This window comes from Barbus barbus (assembly GCF_936440315.1).
Source record: "Barbus barbus genome assembly, chromosome: 5".
Classification (NCBI taxonomy): Eukaryota; Metazoa; Chordata; class Actinopteri; order Cypriniformes; family Cyprinidae; genus Barbus; species Barbus barbus.
This window is the reverse complement of record NC_136733.1, coordinates 15,219,139-15,241,608: the sequence shown is the minus strand read 5'-3', so window position 1 is coordinate 15,241,608 and position 22,470 is coordinate 15,219,139. Positions and strand designations below refer to the sequence as shown.

Genomic DNA, 22,470 nt, shown 5'->3' with positions numbered 1-22,470 from the left:
AAACACCACTTGAGGCAAACAATGAACTTCTGTTCACCTTTCTGTTTACCTGAAGATTTAAACAGGGGCATATGTGAGAAACTTCAGGATGTTTTAAGCTTAGATAAGGCTTGGAGACAGTTGGGGAGAAGGAGATTTGCTCCCCAGGTGTGGGAACAATGGCTTGTATCTGGAGGCTATGGGTGGATGGACGCAGTCGGGGGGCCTCAGTGAAGCTGTGCTAAAGGACAGAGAGGTCTGAGCAAATAGGGCCAGCGTCTTAGTCACAATGAGTGTGGCGGCTGCTCTCGACTGGGGTGGGGTGGTCGAGGGAGGGGGTGAGAGAAAGGCAGCAGCCCTAAAAATGGGGTGCGAATGCAGAATGGGACCAGCGGGATGTGACTGTGAGTTTAATAAGGCTTTGTGTGTGGGAGGGGTTCACTTAGCTGTACTTTAGGGACCAAATTGTGTACAGACGTTGCAAAACCTGACAAAATCTCACACTGGGGAAATCCTCAAAGGTTAAAATGGTTTATTAATAAAGTTATTTTTAAAAATTCTAAATATATAAAAAGTTTGTTTTTAGAAGCAGGATGTGGATTGGGGTTAGTCTGAAGTAATTACGATCAGCTTTATATAGGCTAAAAACTGTGGTTATGGTATGTCCACATTTAGATAGCTAAACGTGTGTAGGTCTTCAGATTTTTATTAGAAATATCCATATATGAACCAAGGTTTCTGTGAAATCATATGAAATCTTTCTGTGAAATTCATAGTTCTGATATGTCCTTTAAGTGACATTTGTGGCTATAGTCCACATCTAGTGTGAAAAGCTCTATTTATAGTGTAATAAGCTAAGTATATCAGTACTTGAATGTCTAAATGAATTTACTCAATAAGTCAATTTTGCATTAAAAATGATTTTTTTAAAGTATTTGTTTTGACATTGTTTCGAGGGTTGAGGGTCTTGCTTGTTGACATGGCTGTAAGCCTCTGCTGGAAGATGTAATAGCTGCAGCATCTGGGTCCAGCATCTTTCCGTACGGAGCCTCGCACAAGATATGCAAGGGGAAAAAATATTGAGAAAAATAATGAATAAAACATGGCCATGATTAAATTAAAACAATGGAATGAAATCACAGTTAATGTCAGATTATTACATATTACGCAGTAGTTAATCACATTAACACAGTATGTAGGTCTAATTGCCGTACACTTTACTCCCATGTATATGCGATTCAAGTCAGCAGATTTCTCCACAATGTACTTTCTCCAAAATGCTGCTGTAACGATCATGTCATCTGAGGACTATACTTAACTAGTTTTGCTTTATTTGATGTTTGATTCATTAAGGGTTTGATTCATTGCTCTTGCATCATACTCCAGAGATTCTTTGCACATTTATATACATACACAATCCAAAACAGCACTGATTGCTCACATGCTATTGCCTTTAAAAGGCACCTATTATGCCCCTTTTTACAAGATGTAATATTGGTCTTGGGTGTCTCCAGAATGTGTCTGTCAAGTTTCAGCCCAAAATACCCAACAGATCATTTATTATAACAGCTGGAAAATGTCATTTTTGGGGTGTGTCTAAAAAAAGAGTGTATCGCTTTAAATGCAAATGAGCTGCATATTCCCGCCCTGTCTCCAGAAGAGGGTGTAGCGTATACATCTCTCTGCATTGCATATCTACACCAATAAACAGCCGGTAGAAGCAACATAACAGAGTGAGAGAACCAGTGTTTAGCCGTACATATGGGAAGCCAAATGCACTGAAAATGGGACGAAACAGCGCAATGTTACAGACCTTTTACAGGATCAATTGACCAAGCCACGCGACCGTGCTAACGAACGAATCTCGAGCTACGAACGGCGAGAACTAATCTCATAAGTGTGGTGCTGATCAGTTAAAAAATATTTAATGTAAGCACACAAATATGCTAAGTTAAAACGCTAAGCACAATAACTACATGGCATTCACAAAGGAGTCTGGAGTGATACACGTATTAAGGTAGATTTTGAGGCGCATTACCTTTAAAAATGAAAGTCATCCACAGTGTCCTCAGCAGCATAAATGTTGGGAGAAAATTAAGACTCTTATGTTCAGTCTTACATTCAAACACAGAGCATCGGGATTGCTTGCATGGAGAAAACGGAGGATAGCATAGAACAGCTCAGGGCGGAAACTATAGCAATGTCCAGTGGGGTTCGTTTAACCATGCCCTGGCCAGCTTGAAGAGGTGGCTCGTTTGCGGTACACTGTGTGATCGAAAGGAAAATCGTGCTTGGGCTTTAGTACAAGGCAGCTGTGCCTAGTGTGAGTATACCCTTAGAATTTTTTTAATTTATATCTTTATTATTATCATTATAGTTATCTTTTTCTTGGGGTGCACACACACAGAAAGCTGAAAAACCTAACAAGACTGACGAGTGCTAATGCTATGTTCCCCTTGCTAGTGCTCTTTTTTACCTGCTGGGACAGATATGCTTTTTTTCCCACAAAAGCAAGATCACCTTGTTTTAATGTTAAAGTCATGCACCTAGTAGTGCAATAACCATTTCAAACATTTTGCATGGTTTATACACAGCAAAACAGCATGTATTTGACTGAAAATCCAGAACCATCAACAAGCTAACTGTAAAGATAGCACTTTCAGGAAAAAAAATCAGGGAAACCTGGCGTCCTCCATGATTCTTTCCAACAGCAAAGCACTTGAATGTGACATGCTTATAATCAGGACTTCTGAAATTGGAAATAGGAAACTTTGATAGCACACGAAGGCAGTATTATTCCTTATTTCCTTACAGGAATCCAGAAAATGTAATTACCCAATTCTAGATGGAGTCATATAGCTGCAGCTCACATGCATGAAAGTGGCATAGGTGAGAGAGCTAGTTGATACAGGAAGTCAGCAGTCTAAAAAAGAGGTTGATTGGTCAAAAAGTATTTTATGTATTTTGAAAATACAAATATACTAAGATTAAATGTATTTAAATATAAAATACATTTGATTTTTTTCAAAAGTATTTAAATACAAAATAGTATTTTGTATTTAAATACCTTTGATAGAACCCTGACATATATATGCATATTTTTCAATAAAGTTAAAACATATTTATTCTATACATACACAATCAACAACTTTAAACGGATATTTCGCCATCATTTTTAATTCAGTTAGGTCATTCGCAGTGGTTCATGGGATTGTAGTTCTTTCCCTCATTAAAGCCATTAAGTACACTTTTTGTCCGATGTTCATTTACTTTTTTTTTGCTTCGAACAGTTTGTACTGTTTTGATTCACCTTGTAGCTGGTGGGATTGGTTCAGGGCTTATAACACTTTAACAAAGACTTATTAAAAATCTAATACACTATTCAAGATCACACATTAGTATGTACTAAACCTAAATCTCATTAAATTATTAGTGCATCTTGGTTTAAGCTGTTTAGTGTTATTTATTGACCAAAGATAGTGATTAAGGATAGGGTTTGTGTGGCATTGAGGTGAAATTCAGAAAACCATGTTTCATTGATCACTCAATCACAAACACACCGTGAGCTCCGAGGCTAACCCATCTCAATTGTTGTTGACACAGCCAGACCCCCTCCTTCCAGCAGTAGCTGTGCCACTGACCTCATACCGCTGAGGGGAGGGAGACGAGTGATGAGGTTGTTGTGTAGCCACTTCACCCCTGAACCCTCGCCAACGTCTCTCTCCTCCACCAGTCACTCGCCAAGGACGTGGAAATCCCATAATAACCCACTCCACGGCACCCTACCAGCCCAGCTCCCTACTTCCCAGATGTTTCCAATTAAAAAGGAGGCCTTTCAGTCCGAGCCTATTTTCTGCATGCTGAGAGAAAGAGCGAGAGAGAGACAGAGAGCAGGTTGCAGAGAGATAGAAGGGCTGAAGGGAGGAAAAATTGACTTTCTTTTAATACAAAAAGGCCGTTGAGGGCAGAGAGTGACATTTGAAAAGTCACAGTGGCTGGACGCTTGTTTTGATCGCAGATATCTGAGGAATGGAAGATGTGAAGATGAATGGTATCGCTCATGTCTGAGTCACACAAAGATTTTTAGATTAAAATAACGCCTGTGGTCACAAAATCTGGGTCTTGTTTTTTGAAAATGTTCTTTATCTGCTTCATTGAAGGTGTGCTGTCAAATATAATCATGACACAAAAAACACATGGTCTGTATTTTTTCAGTTGGTGTGGTGGCAGCTGCCGACAGGTCTGTGTTTGCCACTCAAAACCTCAATGTTGCCACAAAAGAGACAGCCAGAAAGTAAAGAGAGGGAGGATTTTAAATGAATAGTTCACCCAAAAATGAAAATTGTGCCTTTATTTACTCAGCTTCATTGGATTCAGAAAACTTGGAATATAGTACACAAGCCATACCTTTTGGTACTATTATATCGGACCAACCCAGTGCCTGTTCATTTTCATTGTATGGAAAAAAGCAGCTTGGGCATTTTGCTAAACATCTTATTTTGTTTTATATTAAAAGTTAATTAATGAATTGATGAATGAATGAAGGTACACTACCATTCAAACATGTGGGGTTAATAAGATTTTTTTTTTTAAAGATACATTAGTTTTATTAAAAATACAATAAAAACAGCAATATTGTGAAATATTATTACAATTTAAAATAATTATTTTCTAAATGCCATTTATTCCTTTGATGGTGAAGAATTTATTGCTTATTTAAAATGTGTTCATAATTTTACTTTATTTCACTTTAGATCAATGTGCCACGTGTCGGTTTCCTTTCAGTTCTGTTTTGCCCTTATTTGGTAGTTCCTGTCCTAGTTTAGTTAATCATTCATCCTCTTCACCTTTTTTGTGTTAATTATCTCATTTACTCCTTTTGTTCCTGTTCCTTTATAAGCATTCAGTTTTGCTCTACCCTTCGTCGAGTCTACAAAGTAAAGTTATGTTTAAGCTGCTATTTCTGTTGTTAATTCATCTGCATGATTAAAAGAACCTGTTTATTCTTCATCCCTCGTCTTCCTGCATTCCTTCCTCCGCAACTCATAACACAATGTAATGTATCTGACAGTGGCGGCTGCTGGTCTTTCAAAGAGGGGAAGCTCATTTTCGGCCTACATCATAAAAATGGTCCATTTATTTATACATAAATTCTGCCATCTTGTGCAGTTTGCTAGCTGGCTAGTTCACCGCCTGGCCTACTGTATGAATGAATGAATGAACAAACGATCTAAAAAAACATATTAAACTCGACGGAGGAAATGTGGGAATTAGGTTAAACTGAAACAAGGCATGTGGTGTATAATTGTGTGAAACGTATAATGAAAATTGGCCAGCAATTTCGCCAAGCAAATATTAAGAAATAGGTTGCAGCAGTTTGTCTTTTGACTACACTTGCAAAGTTCACTATGGGACTGAGCTCCAATCAGTGTTGCCAGCTTCTTTCGATGGAAAGGAGCTAAAGCCAGTTTGAAAAGTCGCTAAATGTCGCCAGATGACGCCATGCGCTAATTAGCATATTAATCATCGCGTCATATTGTCTTTTACATTTGTTTGTCTCTCTGTGCTCATACTGTATTTTAATGCAGCCAAATTCTCAATAAAACTGTTCTCCTTTATATATTTTACTGTTTATGTTGTCAGTCAACGGGATAAATATGAAATAGTGACTGAAACGCAGCCCTTTAAGAATACATAACCAGCTCTCCCTTCCAAGAAGTTAGTCTGCACAAAAATCCTAATTTATAATCGAGCCGTCGTCTGATGAAATCAAATAATACACACAAGATAAGACAAGACAATTCCTGTGCTGTGATTTCGGCTATATTTGCATGTAAAATTAGAGAAGCAACATAATATCTATTTGAACTGAACGCGCTGCTCCTCTCAGCCGCTCACTGAACAGAGAAAGAGGTGCGTGCGCGCTGACCTCGCGCCGTTGCGGCAGTACCAGCGATCACAGAGACTCGCTAAGGTTTGTCAAAGAAGTCGCTAGCTTTGTCGCTAGTCACTTTTGGGGAAAAAGGTCGCTAGGGTGGTCTGAAAAGTCACTAGGGTGGTCTGAAAAGTCGCTAAATTGGCAACACTGGCTCGAATGGCTTCACCATCAGCGACTTCTTATAGGACACAATCGCTGTCAATCAAAAGGAGATGCAGTCTTTCGACAAACCCTCCAATCATCACGCAGAAGCCCGGAGTCCGGCCGCGCCCACTCCTCCATTCACCCCCAGAGACGCTGAGCGTCCGGGGGCGGGACATAATCGCAGCATTTATCCAATGACCGTCTAGTTTTGATGCAATGAAAAAAACTGTTCAAAGCAGCCCCATTGAAGTCAATGGACGCTGGGCTTCAACAGGCAAATACACTGATGCTACGGGAATATATGAGAAGGAAATCGAGTTACCTGCTATATGTAGCTGATTCTGAACGAACTCGTCTTCGAGATGAACGTGTTCTAACGCATTTTTAATCAATAAAATGTTAACACAATAGTACATGTTTGACCATTAATTTTTTGACATTATAGGGGAAGCTGAGCTTCCCTTGCAGTCTTAAAGAAATCGCCACTGGTATCTGAAAAAAGTATAAATTACAAATAAATAAAGTCTTACTGACCACAAACTTTAGCATGGTTTTGTACATTAATAATTCATCATTTAAGTTTTTTTTTTTGGGGGGGGGCTAACCATTTAGCGACAATATTTTTAACTTATTTGTCAGTAAAGTCTCACTATCTTTACTGTAATGCAGATTCTCATTCTCTGTAATACAGTAAGAAATAAAAAAAATATTATTTTAAAGTACTGGACACATTATATTAATAAGAAAATGGAAAAACTGTTAGCTCAACTGTTTTTAATGTCACAATGCAAAAAAAACACTTTCTAAATCTGTTGCTAAAATAGGCTTCATTCTGGGTTATGCTATTATTTCTTTCTAACCTAGACATATTTTATGTGAGATTCAACTTAGTTTTCAAATGCATATAGTTTTTCATATTCTTGCAAAGACAATCCACTTTATGCATTATGAAGTAAGTTAATGGTCCATGTTTTATCCTTTGCTTTTCATGAAAATGTATTTGAGAGCCATAACATGTAATAGCTTGTATGGGGAATAGCTTGCATGGAGTTAATGATTTTGCCTATTTTCCAGTGCTGATGTGGTATGGTGGCCTAGAGCATTCTTCAGAGTAATATTGCCAGCCATGTGAAGCTGTGCCAGTGCGGTTTAGCTTTCAACTTCTGCGAGATCAATGCATCTACAAATGTGGGTCATCAGCAAGGCTGCAGAGAGTCTGAATTACACAAAAAGTTCTGCAGGGTTTACATTCCTCAGTCAATTTATGCACCTCTTACACCCCTTATGTATTTGTTTACTAAATATATTGTCTAATTTGATTATGCTTTTTTTCTATCAATACATCTGATGGATGAGCTTTGGAATTACATTGATTTTCCCCAACAAACAGAGCCAGAAAATTGAAAAGAGCTGCATAGATACCATGTGAGCTGTCATGATAACAATCACAACAGGATAACAATGATTCGTTGGCTGTCTGATGTTCTCAGTTGGCCCGCATGCAATCTACAGTCACCGAATTCAAAAACATGATAACATCAACATGAAAACCTGAGTCACCAGCAATACCGATAAATCTCATCATTGACAAACTTGTAGACATGCACCACGCCGTCCATTTTTGTTTCTCTGATTTGGCTGATTATAAATTCATTTTCAGTTTTGAAAAAATTCCCTCTTTTTACCATACTAAATCAATCCTAAATAATTTCACCCCTAAATCAGTGCAGAACATGCAAAAACAGTCCACAGTTCCGGCAAGGGCCTTGTCATCATGCACAGACTTCAAATGACCCGGAGCAATTTTAACAAAGACCGTGTTTTACTGCTGCTGACCTATCATTAATAGGAGTGTAATTTAGTTTTCTCCAGGGCTGTGGCTTAAACATTAGTACACAATTTAAAATGCATTAAAAGCTTGTTAATGTGTTTTTTCACGTGTTGATAAAGCAGCCTTTGTTCTCACATGGCCTCAAGCTCACAATCTCAGTGTTTTCTTTGGCAGCTTGGGCGCTAGTGGATCTGAAGATGGAGGACACTGTAGAGGTTTACATGGATGAGTCAGCAGAAATCCCCTGCCTGTATACCTTCACCGAGCAGCCCATGATGGTCATGGTCCAGTGGTTTGTGGTGAGTCCTGAAAGCTCTCTGACTCTTTCACACTTTTTGATTTAAAGGGACAGTTCACCTTCAAATTCCTTCATTTATTTTCCAAACCGAAAGATATTTTTTAAGAAACCTAGATTTATGTCCATGCATTAAAAAGTCCACGCAACCAAAACGTTGATGTTTCAAAAAGTTTGCAAAGACACTAAAATAATCCATATGAATCAAGCAGTTTAATACAAGTCTTAAGAGACACAATCATATGGAAGCTTATTAAATAATAATAAAAAAGGTAATTGCAACTTTTTATCTCACAATTCTTTTCTCTCAGAATTGCGAGTTTATATCTCACAGTTTCAATTTATATCACATATGCGAGTTATAAAGTCAAAATTATATAATGATATAAACTCTCAATTGTAATAAAATAATCTTTTCCTTCAGAATTGGACTTTATAACTTGCAATTGCAAATTTGTATCTCACATTTCTGAGAAAGGATATGCGAGTAAAACAAAGTCAAGATTGCGAGAAAAAACTCGCAAATGTCTCGCCATTCTGACTTTATTTCTCACAATTGCAAACTTACGAGGATGAATAAATGATGACAGAATTTCCATTTTTGGGTCAACTAACACTTTAATGTTTCTGGATATGTTCAAATTTCACCTGCTGATGTAAAAAATATTAAAGTGTTCCTTGAACTTACATTTGAATGAGGGACTCGAGTCATATCTACAGACCAAGTTTTACTTCCCATCATCCTCAGCGGGAACGTGAAGGTCATCGGGTCCGAATCTCATTCAGCGATCTGACCATGCAGAAGGTGGATGAGAACACGACCTACAGCGATCGTATCAGTGTGCGATCAAACAGTGATGGAGAAACTCTGACCATTCAGGATGTAAATCTGTCTGATGAAAGAGAGTTTTTCTGTCAGGTCAGTGGATTGTCAGCAGGCAGTGAAGAGGGCAAGACTCTCTTGAAGGTTTTTGGTAAGTCTCTTCTGTCAATTGAACAGTCTCGCTAAACAGCTTTATGTTGTTGCTTCTTTTCCTTAATTTATATGTACAAATGTGAACTTGCTGTTTTCAGACCCCCCAGAGCCTCCCATCATTGAAGGTGTCCTCTCTGGAGTTTCTGTGTCCGGTGACTCCCCAGCTAAGGTACATCACGCACTCAGATTCTCTCTGTGTGCTTATATAATGTTTGTGTCAGTTATTTATGGTGGGTTTAAGCTGACACAGTTTTTTGTTTGTTAGATTGCATCTTGTGAGACCAGAGAAGGCTTTCCCAAGCCAAACATCACATGGTACCGTGATCACATCCCCATCCACCCCACTAGTGGCTGTGAGTAAAAAACGGACATATTTATTATCTATTTATTTTTGTCTATATATTATTATCATTCAGTAATCGTTATTATTCTGTATAATATAATTTTAAGTTATTTAATATATTTTGTTTTATATTAATTCATTTGTATACAACTGTTTGGGGTCAGCAGGTTTTTTCTTATTTAATGCTAACAAAGGCTGATTTGTTTAATCAAAACAAAAAGGAAAACTGTAATATTGCAAAATATTTTTACAATTTACTAACCCAAACTATTTTTATATATGTGACCCTGGACCACAAAACCAGTCATCAGTGTCAATTTAGCAAAATTGAGATTTATACATCATCTGAAAGCTGAATAAATAAACTTTCCAGTGATGTGTGTTTTGTTATGATAGGACGATATTTGGAAATCTGAGGGTGCAAAAAAATCTAAATATTGAGAAAATCGCCTTTAAAGCTGACCATGCTGAACATGATCTTAATATCCTAATGATTTTTGGCATAAACAAAATCGATAATTTTGACCCATACAATGTATTTTTGGCTATTGCTACAAATATACTCCAGCGACTTAAGACTGGTTTTGTGCTCCAGGGTCACATATTTTAAAATGTAATTTATTCCTGTGGTGACAAAGCTGAATTTTCAGCAGCCACCAGTCTTCCGTGTCACATGATCCTTCAGAAATCATTCTAATATGCTGATTTACTTCTAAAGAATCATTTCTTCTTACTGAAAATGTTCTATATAATAAATCTTTTGAAATGTAAAAGTCTTTGCTGTCACTTGGTCAGTTTAAATCATTCATCAGTTTCTGATCCCAAATGTTTTTTTGTAACAGTAAGTATATAAACATTAATTTCCCCTGCTGGAAAATCAAATCAAAATTGACCTTATTTACTTTCTTAATACAAATTCCTTGTCATATTGTGCATGACTCATCAGTGCACATTATACAAAGAAAAATGGATTACTGTGTGTAATTTTACATTAAAGTACAATAACTTGCTTCACAATCTGAGACTAGAGATGTACATATGTTAAAATTCCAATAAGCCAAAAATTATTTTTGATATTTGCTAAGGATTACATTTAACCTTGTAATTTTAAGTGCGTGTTAGATGACAATCAAGGTAATCTACATGTAAAATATGGTAAACGAGCATGCACAATTAATGATCTAATATCTTAATAGCTCATATTGATTCATTTAAAAAAATCTTTATTATTCACAATCCACTAATGGCCAATTAAGAAGATCCTGTTCTGATGTTGACTTGAGAACAGTAGCTGCTTATTAGTTCATTAGCTGGTCCAGGCTGTATTCGATGTTTGGTCAGCTGGACTGCCATTTGGTGGAATCTGTGTCAGTCTGGTAGACCATCTTGGTCAAGCTGTTTTGAGCTGGTAGGCCACACTAGACAAGCAAATGTTTTCCAGAAACCAGCTAGACTCCTTAAGATGGTATGACCTGTTTTTCCAGCAGGGTATAAATGAAGAATTAAGATCTGTTTTCTCTTAAAGGATGCTGCTAATGTGAATGTTTGTCTGGTTGTGTGTGTGTTTCATGTCAGTGGCGAACATGGTAACCCTACTGACGAGGGAATCCAGTGGTCTATATACAGTGCAGAGTGAGTTGCATTATAAGGTGACCAAGGAAGACAAAGACGCCCACTTTTCCTGTGAAGTTAGCTATTTTGTCCCAGGAGCTGTCAGGACATCCGAGTCCAAAGTCATCAATATTACAGTTCACTGTAAGTCCATGTATGATTGAGAGTTTTTGATGAAGTGGAATGTGATATATGCAAACTCTTGCAGCTGTGACAAGCTAAATAACTCTGCTTGGATGCTTGGATTTTTGTTATCTGTTGCATTGTGCTGGGTCCCACTTCACATACCTGCATGTACATCATATCTGATCTCACTAGCTATGATTAGTATTTTCACTTTTATTGTGGAAAAAAACTAAATTATTTGAAGTTGATATCACTCTTTAGTATAAGTCTTTAGTATTAATATAAGTTTAAAAGAGCACTTTAGATCTGACAGATCTGACATGGTTTTGTAGAAAAGGACTTTTTTAAGACTATTTTCCTGTTTCATGTTTTTTATATTTCAGATAGCTTTAGAATATCACAGACAACGCTGGGTAGATTACACTAAGTTGTAGCCCCTTACTTATTAAGATTACATGAAAAAATTGTAATTAGTAACATAATCTATTAGAATACACATTTTAAGTAATCTAATCAGACTACTTCTTTTGACTATTTTACTTTTGACTCAAGTGACATTGATTTAAATAGGATTATTTTGTACCACCGTGATATAAAAATAGAACGAGAGAGAAAATATGTTGCATTCTTTGTTATCAACAACACAAAGTACATTAAACTTCACATTACTTCAGGGTTTCCCAAACTAGTGTTTATGAAAGATCTTCAGGAGTTTTGTGAGTTGATGAATACTTAATTATTATTATTTTTTAAATAAAACAATTAAATAAAAACAATAAAAAAACACTATATTTAAATATATATTTTATTTGTGTACCTCTTATCAATGTAAAGAGAAATGTAAAAGAAAAAAAAAATAGGGAAAATCAATAAATGACAAATTTATGTGAATAATATGTAATCAATAAAAAAAGGTATAATCTAATAACAAGTACATAATTTTTGAATTCTGATTACATAATCCAGATCAGTTACTACCCAGCACTGGTCACCAGTAATGGTAAACTTTATTATGACACAGCTACAAGGGTCTTTGCTTTGTCAGCACTGACTAAATAACTGAATATGAGAATTATGTTGCCTTGGTATGATATATTTGAATGAAATAAGATTCATGGCCCCTTGCTCTTTGTGTATGTGCATATGTCATATAGACCCCACGACCAGTGTGGAGATATGGAAAGAATCGCCCGATGGCTTGGTCAAAGAGGGGGACACAGTGGAGCTCCGTTGTCAAGGCGATGGGAACCCCCCAGCACCCATCATTTTCAACCAAGAACAAGTGAGAATAGCCTCTTTTTTTCTCTTTTATTTGGACCCGTTTTTTTTTCTGAATGTGAGGCTGTAAACCACTGAGAAGAAGCAGACATAGTAGATGTCTGGCCCAGACAATGTGCTTTATATGCTCTGGGTGAACAGTACCTTACTGATTTGCAACTTGAAGTATGTGTTTAGTATGCATTTGTTTTAATGACAATATGACAAAATGACAACAGTGGTTCTCAAATGTTTCAAATGGCAGACCAAAGTAAAAATGTACCAATGATCTCAAAACAACTACCTGAAAATATTCTTTAGTCTATTCCAGTCTATGCCAAAAAATATATATAAATGTATATAAATGATATATAAATGTGCCAAACTGCTTTTTTTCTTATTATACTGAAATAACTACATTTTAGCTAATGAACCTAATTAAATCAGATTGTTTTTTAGCTCAAACTAATTAGACTAAACCCCTACATACTCACATATATGTCAGTGTTCAATAATGTTACACTACTGAAGTGAGACAAATTAACAGAAATAATGTTAAAATAATCATAGAGTTAATCCTTTGTCTTAGATAATTAATCCATCAAAGTACCCAACGATGGTGCTTTTTGACAATCATATTACATAATTATAATATATAATAATTTTTTTATATGTAGTTCTAATTGGTCTCTGAAGGGCAGTGTTATTTTAGTATTATTTACATTACAAAATTTTGTTAAATTTGTTGTTTTATTTTCAAAGCAACATTTCTCATTTTTGTTTAAGTTTTTCATCTAACATTTATATTTATATATATTTTTTATTTATGCTTTATTTCAGTTAACAACAACAAAAAAGTCTTATTTTTAGTTAACAACACTGGTTTTGGATATCAAGTGGTCCTCAGACCACAATGGGAAAACACTGCTATAGAATGACTGCTAAATAGAGCCGTTGAATTCTTAGTTTAGCTTAATGACAATCAGAGTTCATTCAAAAACATAAAGGGATTCTATCATAATTTCACATTACTCGCTGGTTACTTGTGGTTCATGGAAGAAAAACAGTTATAATGTAGTTTTAATTATTGTTTTCCTCCAATCTTTACAGCTATTCAAGGCATTGTTCACTATTCTGTAATTACTTCAACGTAAAAGAGAGAGAGATTTACATGTTTTTTCATTAAATTCAAATTCTATAAACAGACTTAAGATAATTTAATGAGCTAATTTTAATTCCAGTATGATTGACGCCGTTCTCTGTGTCCTGCTCAAAACAGTCAGACGTGGAGCTGGATTCCTATCAGGGGCTGCTGGTTCTGAAGGAAGTGTCTCGGGCAGATAGCGGTGTATATGAATGTCACTCTCTGGACTTGGATGCTGTGAACCATGATGAGGTGGTGGACACCCTACAGCTCACTGTGCACTGTGAGTTCAACTTCCAGCTTCTCAATTTTACACACAGATTTGGAAACTAGGAAAAAAACAGCACACCGCTGTAATCTAATCATTGATCAGTATCGTTGCCAAATATGCTGACACCTAATAATGTTGAATAATTAACATTACTAATTGTTATATTAATTACTACTATTATTGTTGTAATAATATTGCTAATTGTTACTAATAATTAACTATTCAAGTTTGTGGTCAGTAAGATTTGTTTATTAATACCTTTATTCAGAAAGAGTGCATTAAAATGATCAAAAATGACACTAAAGACATTTATAATATTACAACATTTTCTATTTCAAATGCATGCTGCTTTTTTGAACTTTCTATTCATCCATAAAAATACTGAAATAAAAAATGTATAATGGTTTCTACAAAAATAATGGGCAGCACAACTTTTTTCAACATATTGATAATAATAAAAAATGCTTCTTGAGCAACAAATCAACAGATTAGAATGATTTCTGAAGAATCGTGTGACACTGAAGACTGAATGACTGTTGAAACATATTTTAAATGACATTATAAAATATATTAAAATATAAAACAAAAATTTTAAATTGTAATAATGTTTCACAGTATAAGTGTTTTTACTGTATTTTTGATCAAATAAATGCAGCCTTGGTGAGCATAATAGTTGAAATAATTGAAATAATTTCTTTCCAAAACAACATCTTAATAGAAATAAAAATAAAAATAGTGTATATTTATTAATTTTGCAGGTACTTTATTCCAAAGTAATTTAAATAAGAAACAAAAAATAATTTAACATAAAGGAGCCAACATTATTAGCAGCAAGTTACACTCTTTATTGAAAAAAGGTCATTTGGCCTGCATTGTTCCGCATTTCATGTTTTGCAAAATACAGAAACTGTAATAAATTACATCAGAATTTTTAAGAATCAGAAAGAAAAAAATAAAGAGATTCTGTTTTTCTAAAGCAAAATGAAAGAAATACTTCACCCCAAAATAACAATTCTGTCATCATTTACTCACTGTCATTAAATGAAGCAGATATAATTCAAGTCGAGCTCACACAGCGAGGCTTTTACTCTGAATTATTGACCTTATTGACCTTTATGTGTGTGCTCAGATCTGGACCCAGCTGTGGTGGTGCCCAAAGACTCAGAGGTCATGCTGAGAGGAGAGAGTCTGACAGCCACCTGCAATGCCCTGTCTTCTTTAGAGACCTCGACTGTGTGGTTTAAGGTAACACTGCAGTGTGATTCACTCATCCTTCAACAGTCTAGACACTTTAGTTTGGTCTTCCGCATTCTGTTTAGAGCTTCTTCTATACCCCGTCCGTTCTTTGCTAAATTTGTTTGCACACGTTTGTTTGTGTAGGATGGGATTGAGGTCGGGAGAGGACACATAATGCAGCTGCAGGACGCCACGTTCGACACAGCTGGACAGTATGACTGTGAGGTGACTGTACCGTCTCTTCCAGGCCTGCTGACCAGCGGTTCTGTCCATATCATCGTACAGGGTGAGGAAGAGCGCATCAAGTGTTTCACTCCTGAAACTCAGCAAAAGAGCTTTAACATTGAAATTAAATTACTGGATCTGTTCCTCCAGGCGCGCCTCAGATGAAGGATGCGGAGAGGGAGATTGAGCTGACGGAGAAAGTAGGGGGTTGGGTGAATTTGAGCTGTGAGGTGAGAGGTTACCCCAAACCCACCATCACCTGGAGCATCACCGGAAGTCAGGTAACACTGATTTCCTCTCAGCCCTCTGCTCATGTTACACTGAGCTGTGGATTGACGCTTTTGTCTTGCTTGTGTGTCTGTGTCTTGTAGTCTCAGAGCTGGCGTGAAGTTGTTAAAAGAGAGACGGAGGATCAAGTCTACAGCGTTGTGATGCTTAAAGTCACCACTGACACTGTTGCTGTCTGCAATTCAACAAACGACTTTGGAATAGAGACCAAGACTTACAGCATCAGGAGCAGTAAGAGTCCATTTTCCTTATTTACACGGCAAATCAGGACATCCAGTTGATCATTAATAATATATTTTATAATAGTTATGATTATTAATAATTATTTATCACTAATTAATCATGATGATAAATATGAAATTAAAATATGACTGAATAAATGTATTCTAATTATAAACATAATATTTATTTGAATATAAATGTAATATCTATACATAGATTACTATGTACAATTTTATACTTAGTGCTGTCAAAATTAGTGCATTTTTTCAGTTTAACGCGCTAAAAATGTTTAACGCTATTAACTCAGGGGTGGACCTAGAACAGAACGCAGATTATCATTATAACCGAGACGGAGACGATACTGGCCTTCAGTCATAAAAAAGATGCCATTAAATAAATATTAAAAGTATACTGTCCTTATGTTGGTTGTGCATTCATTTAAGGAGTGAATGTGAAATTATTGCAATGAAAAAAATTATTTTAGCATTTTTTATGTTAGGTGGAATTAATCACGATTAATTTCAGGAAAAATATGTGATTAATTTTTACATTTTAATTATTTTAATTATTTAATTATTAATTGTGTAAAAATTTATTTATGTGTGATTAATCATTTATTTATGTGTGATTTATATATGTGATTAATCATTACAATTATTTTATAGTAAAGTATAAAATTGATCATATTTCATTTAATATTCACGTATGTATTCAGTTTTGTAATCATTTTTACATTTTAATTTATTCTTCAAATGTTTTGTCAGTAATTTTTTTACTGCCACTTATGAGTCACTTATGCTCACAAAGGCTGTATTTATTTGATCAAAAATACATTAAAAACAGTAATATTGTGAAATATTGATACAATTTAAAATAACAGTTTTTTTATGTAATTTATTCCTGTGATCAAAGCTGAATTTTCAGAATTACTCCAGTCTTCAGTGTCACACGATCCTTCAGAAATCATTCTATCATGATGATTAGCTTCTCAAAAACATTTCTAATTACTATCAGTGTTAAAACCAGTTGTGCTAATATTTTGATAATACATATTTTTGTGAAAATGTACTGTTGTAACGTCTTTATTTTTCAAAGACATGTCTCATCATTAGATTTATAATATAATTTTAACCATGTAATTTATTTTTAAATTAATAGACTATGTTTGATTTTATTTATAATATTGGTTGTTTGGAATCAAAAATGATAATGTTGTCTGTTGTTTTCTCCCAGTTCCATTCTCCCAGACTCCAACAGCTAGAAAAACTTCAGGTAACATTTTTTTTCCTCTATTTGTCTGTTAGAAAGGATCGTATGCTTTAAATCAACACCCAGTCCACTTCATCCCTGCAAATCCCAACCCTAGCAAACAATGAAAGATCAGCTAATGTACTTGAATAATTCATAGATTTTATATGGCGAAGTCTCCGCAGCAGCTCGGTTAGCTTGGCTCTTCGTGTCGGCCTCTGGGCATATTTAAAATTCTGTGTGATGAAAAGCCATAGAGCAAAAAAAAAAAAAAAAAAAAGCTAGCAAAAATTGAAGCAGACATTACTTCAGATAGCAGGGGCAGATCCAGCGCAGAATGTTTTCCAAGATGAATGTATAATTAGTTCTATGCGAATATTTTAACAAATGTTTTGAAGTGCTGGGCTGCAACTGAGACTTAAACTATTATGGTGAAGATTGTGGTGGCGGCCTGCTGTTTTATTGAGTAGATTTAACTCATAAAATTCATTCCCAGACAATTGTTTGTCGTCTCTCTGTGTTTATTTATAGCATTCGATGACGCTTCCTCTGAATGGCGCTCCTTAATTTTCTTTATTTGACTCTGAGGACTATGAGTCTCATTTCATTTTACTAAAACACTCTAATTATATGTTTCATACCAAACTGGTCTCATATACAAGGGCATGCGTCTTTGTCATGTGGCGTGCGTTTTGAATACAAATGTTGCAGCCTTTTTTTTAAAGTGCAGTGTAATGTGTCCTTCAGTGCTCTTTTCGTGATTTTAGTATGGTATTTCACTTTTGTATTTTGCCTGAAAGTACGTTAATTGCGTTTCAGCATGAATTAATTATGTCTTGTTGAAATGCTAATAGCTCATTGGTTATTATATATCAGTCAGTCATACCAATGTTGATTCTGTAGTTCTCTCTCTCCAGTTGATAACAGTGGAGTGATTATTGTGGTGATTATTGTCAGCATCCTGTTGCTGGCCATCCTGGGCAGTGTCTTCTACTTCCTGTATAAAAAGGGCAAGTTACCCTGTGGACGATCAGGCAAGCAAGAAATGTATGTAATACCTTTTCCTTCTATTTAGTTTATTAGTAAACATTAGTACAGGGGTCAGGGGACCCTCAGGGGCTGCAAGGAAGTGCTGGAAAATCTGTAGAAAAGATTAGATAAAAACAGTGTAAGAAATACAAAAAAATATTAAAAATTATTAAAATAAATAATGAATAATCTAACATTACTGGACTATAGTGAATAGAAAAAACGCAATAATGTAAATAAATCTTAATATTTTCCAAATAATATTTTACACGTATTTATAATGTTAACTTGGAGCTTTATGCATAAATGGACACTTTCCTTTTAAATTTGAAATTTAATGATATTTTATTAAAGTATCCTGTAGTACCATGTAAAAAACATGGTATATGACATATTCAGTACCATGGTAATATATTAAATATGGTAATATATTAAATATGTATTATTATTACCTACTATTCAAAAGTTTGGGGTCAGCAAGATTTTAAAATATTTATAAAATATAAATATCTTGTGTAAATACTACAATTTAATAACTGTGTTCTTTTTATATATATTTTAATATATGAAATGTAATGTATTTGTGTGATGAAGCCATTACTCCAGTCTTCAGCGTCACATGATCCTTCAGAAATCATTATAATGTGCTGTTTGGCTATTTCCTATTATTAATGTTAAAAACATTAAACATATTTTAAAGATTATCTGATAAATGTAAAGTTAAAAAGATAATTTCTTCGAAATATTTTGAAACATTAGAAATGTCTTTACTGTCACTTGTGATCAATTTAATACATTCTTGCTGAAAATAAATTCTTAAAAATAGAACACATTATACTGACCTTAAACTTTTGAATGGTAATTAACATTAACCAATAAAAAAAGAAAGAAAAAAAGTCATGCTAAAGCATTTACTAATGTTAATGTATAGACCCTAATCAATTTTACAATTTCAGGAAAGAAATTCATACATGACTTTTGATTATTTGTCTGCAAAAATAATTTAAGCGTAATCTTTAAATCAAATAATATTTTTATGATCATGAGAAACAAATTCTGTCAAGTGTGTCCAAACTTTTGTTGGGGTAATTTACTAAGACTTTCTAACAGCGAATTGCATATGCAATATATAATTCAGAACAGAAGTGCAGAAAAACATCTGTGCAGCCCAATGTTGCAGTCTGGTGTATCGGTCTGTTAATCTCTACAGCATTAATGCCTACAGCACCAAGGAGAAGACTAACAAAGATGACATTGTGGTAGAGATGAAGGCAAAAAAGACAGAGGAGTCTGTGCTACTGAAGGGCATCAATGGCGAGCAGAAACCTCCCAATGATCAGGTAACCACATATACTTAACTCTTGTTCAAAGAACATAGCAGTTATCATGATGAGAAGACCACGAGGAGCCTCTCTCTAACTTTATTATGTGGCGCTTTTTCCTGGAATAAAGAACAGCACCCTTAGCTCATAAGCAGAGACTTGTGGGCGACTAAAGATGGCGTCTGTACCACCCAACAATCAAGTCTTAAGAGCTGGAGGACCTCTTGTGGAGCAGCCACCTCCTCTGGATAAAGTGGACTGTACTTTTGTATCTCGTGTGTCAGCAGCAGTATTCATGCTTGGATAAATGGGACGTAAGCGATAAAGGAAGATTGTTCTCTATTTTCTACTGTTTGTTCATTGTTTTTCTTCAACCATCGACCAATTTCAAGACCACGAGCTTCATCCTTTAAACACAAGCTAAATGAATTACTGAATAAAAACATTCTCACACTCTGTCTGCATCTAATGGTGAGCACCACGTTGCATCAAAACCAATAGAGTGCTGCAGGGATGATATATTTTTGTTGGCCAAAATCTGGAAACGAGTTTCTGGTTCCATCATTCTGAAGTCAATGTTTTTTTGAATGTGCTTTTGGTTAATTGTCTGAAACAAGGTTTGTGGTTGATACAAACTGCCGGTTTTATTCTGTGACATAAAATATGGTAATCCAAAAGACATTGGAAAAATCCTGTTGCGTTTTTGTCAAGGAAACCAGGGTGATGCTTACTTTTGGGTTGGCCTACAAAAATATATCATCTCAAGCTGTTGCAACTGGTATGATGTTGCACAAATTAAAGGATTAGTTCACTTCCAGAATAAACATTTCCTGATCATTTACTTACCCCCATGTCATCCAAGATGGTTGTGTCTTTCTTTCTTCAGTCGAAAAGAAATTCTAGGATTTTTAGTGGATTTCAATGGGAGCCAACAGGTTGAAGGTCTAAATTGTTTAAATTGAAGGTCTAAATTGCAGTTTCACTGCAGCTTCAAAGGGCTCTACATGATCCCAGCCGAGGAATAGGGTCTTATCTAGCGAAACGATCAGTCATTTTCTAAAAGGATAAAAACATATATACTTTTAATCACAAATGCTCATCTTGCACTAGCTCTGTGATTGGAAAGGTCACACACAGTTAGTTCTCATTTTCTCCAACTTTAAAATCATCCGACATTGTTTTACTTTTTTTTTTGTGAAGGGCGTTTAACTTTGAGTCGATACTTCTGCCTATGTCATTCCAACGTGACTATGTTATTGCATGAAGTCGAGCTAGTGCAAGATGAGCATTTGTGGTTAAAAAGTATGTGTTTTTAATGACCAATGTTTCATTAGATAAGACCCTTATTCCTCAGCTGGGATCGTGTAGAGCACTTTGAAGCTGCATTGAAACTGCAAATTGCACCTTTAACCTGTTGGCCACCATAGAAGTCAATTATGTGGAGAAAAATTCAAGAATGTTTTCCTCAAAAACCTTAATTTCCTTTCGACTGAAGAAAGAAAGACAAGAACATCTGGGATGGCACGGGGGTGAGTAAATGATCAGAAAATTGTTAATCGGAAAGTGAACTAATCCTTTGATGCACCAATTTAAATGTGACCGTTTATGTAAAAATGGTTTTAGTAATGAATTCATTCTGCTTGTTTCTCAAATGAGGCTCAATGTCCTTTTTAGACCACATAAATGTATATATTATAAATATGTTCAGTGATTGATCATACTTGTGTGACCTTATTCGTTCCAGTTGTGCTTTTCTAAGCTCTGTTCAGAAAATATTTTAATTTTTCGGTCCTTGCATAATGCTGCAGAAAGCTTACTTAAATTTTTTTTTTATTCTATGAACAGCGAAAAAGTTGATTTTGTTTTATATGTACAGAACAGTTAGTCATCTCCTGATTTTCCAGTAAATCCCAATGGACTAAATAATACATATAAGTTCAGTTTCAGAAGCAGTTCATTAAAAACCCCACATTAAGACACTGAGAATAACAAATGTGAAGGCTTTATAAACACACAGCCCTTCACGATATTAAGGAACCCTGTCCAACTTGGATAAACGGATAAACATGACCCCGCGATTCAGTCAGTAATAGTGAGTACACTTAATAGTGTGTGTACGGTCCAACTCAAACTACTGCAGAGCTCATGTATTGTTTGTAAATAGTCGTAGGGAAGGAAATTGTAGCTCTTTGTGTTTTGACTGCTGAGGGGAATTGCAGCTCCCTCTGTTTCTGCCTCAACTGCAGTGCCTGCGGAAATGTGTCTTCATTTCACATCAATATTAATTACACTGAAACCTTTGTGTTGTCCCGTTTGTTTTGCGCATGTCTTTGTATTTGGTGAAGGGAAAGTTTTGTTGTTTTCATAAATGCCATGAATAATAATACTTTTTATAAAGAGAAGCAGTACATTTAAAGTCATATGGCTCTTTTGTTAATTTTTTAGATTTTGAAAAACTCACTTTTGAGACCTGTCATTCATGTGATTTGTTCTAGAGTGCAGTTTCCTTGTTTCATGTTGAATGTGGCTTTGGCTTTTACTTTTGTTCATTAAAGACATGACACGCGTGTTATCTACATCAGTGCTTGAGGATGCTGAATAACTTGAGGACTATTGTTACCACACCAAACCACACTTGGACAATTCATATTTGATTATAGCTGTGATCATGCATTCTTTTAGCCTCAAGTTGTGTTATGTTTAAATTCATCGAAAAATCTAAAAAAGCAAGCTGATTTTTGTCCATTCTTGTGTTCAGCTTTTCCTCTACAAATCATGTTCACAGCCTTTGCATTTATTGAAGTATAACAGAAACACAGGCACCTTTTTTTGTAGTTTAATAAACTTCCATTGTCTAAATATTAGTGTGAGCCATTTGAGACTGTCAGAACACTGTTGAACCACTGCATACTACACTGGCACCTTTTCCCTGCTTGTCCTTGTGAGCAAATTATGTTGTAATAGCGCAAATTATTGTTCTCATTG

At 35.3% G+C, this 22,470-nt stretch overlaps 1 protein-coding gene across 1 annotated transcript; it reads left to right on the top strand.

Moving 5' to 3' along the window:
• Positions 1-268: 268 nt before the first annotated feature.
• Positions 269-19,792, top strand: LOC306869447 (cell surface glycoprotein MUC18-like; the record flags this gene model as incomplete). Its single annotated transcript, XM_079416226.1, has 16 exons — positions 269-317; positions 8,067-8,191; positions 8,936-9,161; positions 9,262-9,332; positions 9,429-9,516; positions 11,082-11,261; positions 12,398-12,525; positions 13,780-13,927; positions 15,045-15,160; positions 15,296-15,437; positions 15,527-15,657; positions 15,754-15,895; positions 17,120-17,158; positions 18,052-18,181; positions 19,389-19,503; positions 19,661-19,792. The coding sequence occupies 16 exons, from the start codon at positions 269-271 to the stop codon at positions 19,790-19,792; spliced, it is 1,962 nt and encodes a 653-aa protein (XP_079272352.1).
• Positions 19,793-22,470: the final 2,678 nt, after the last annotated feature.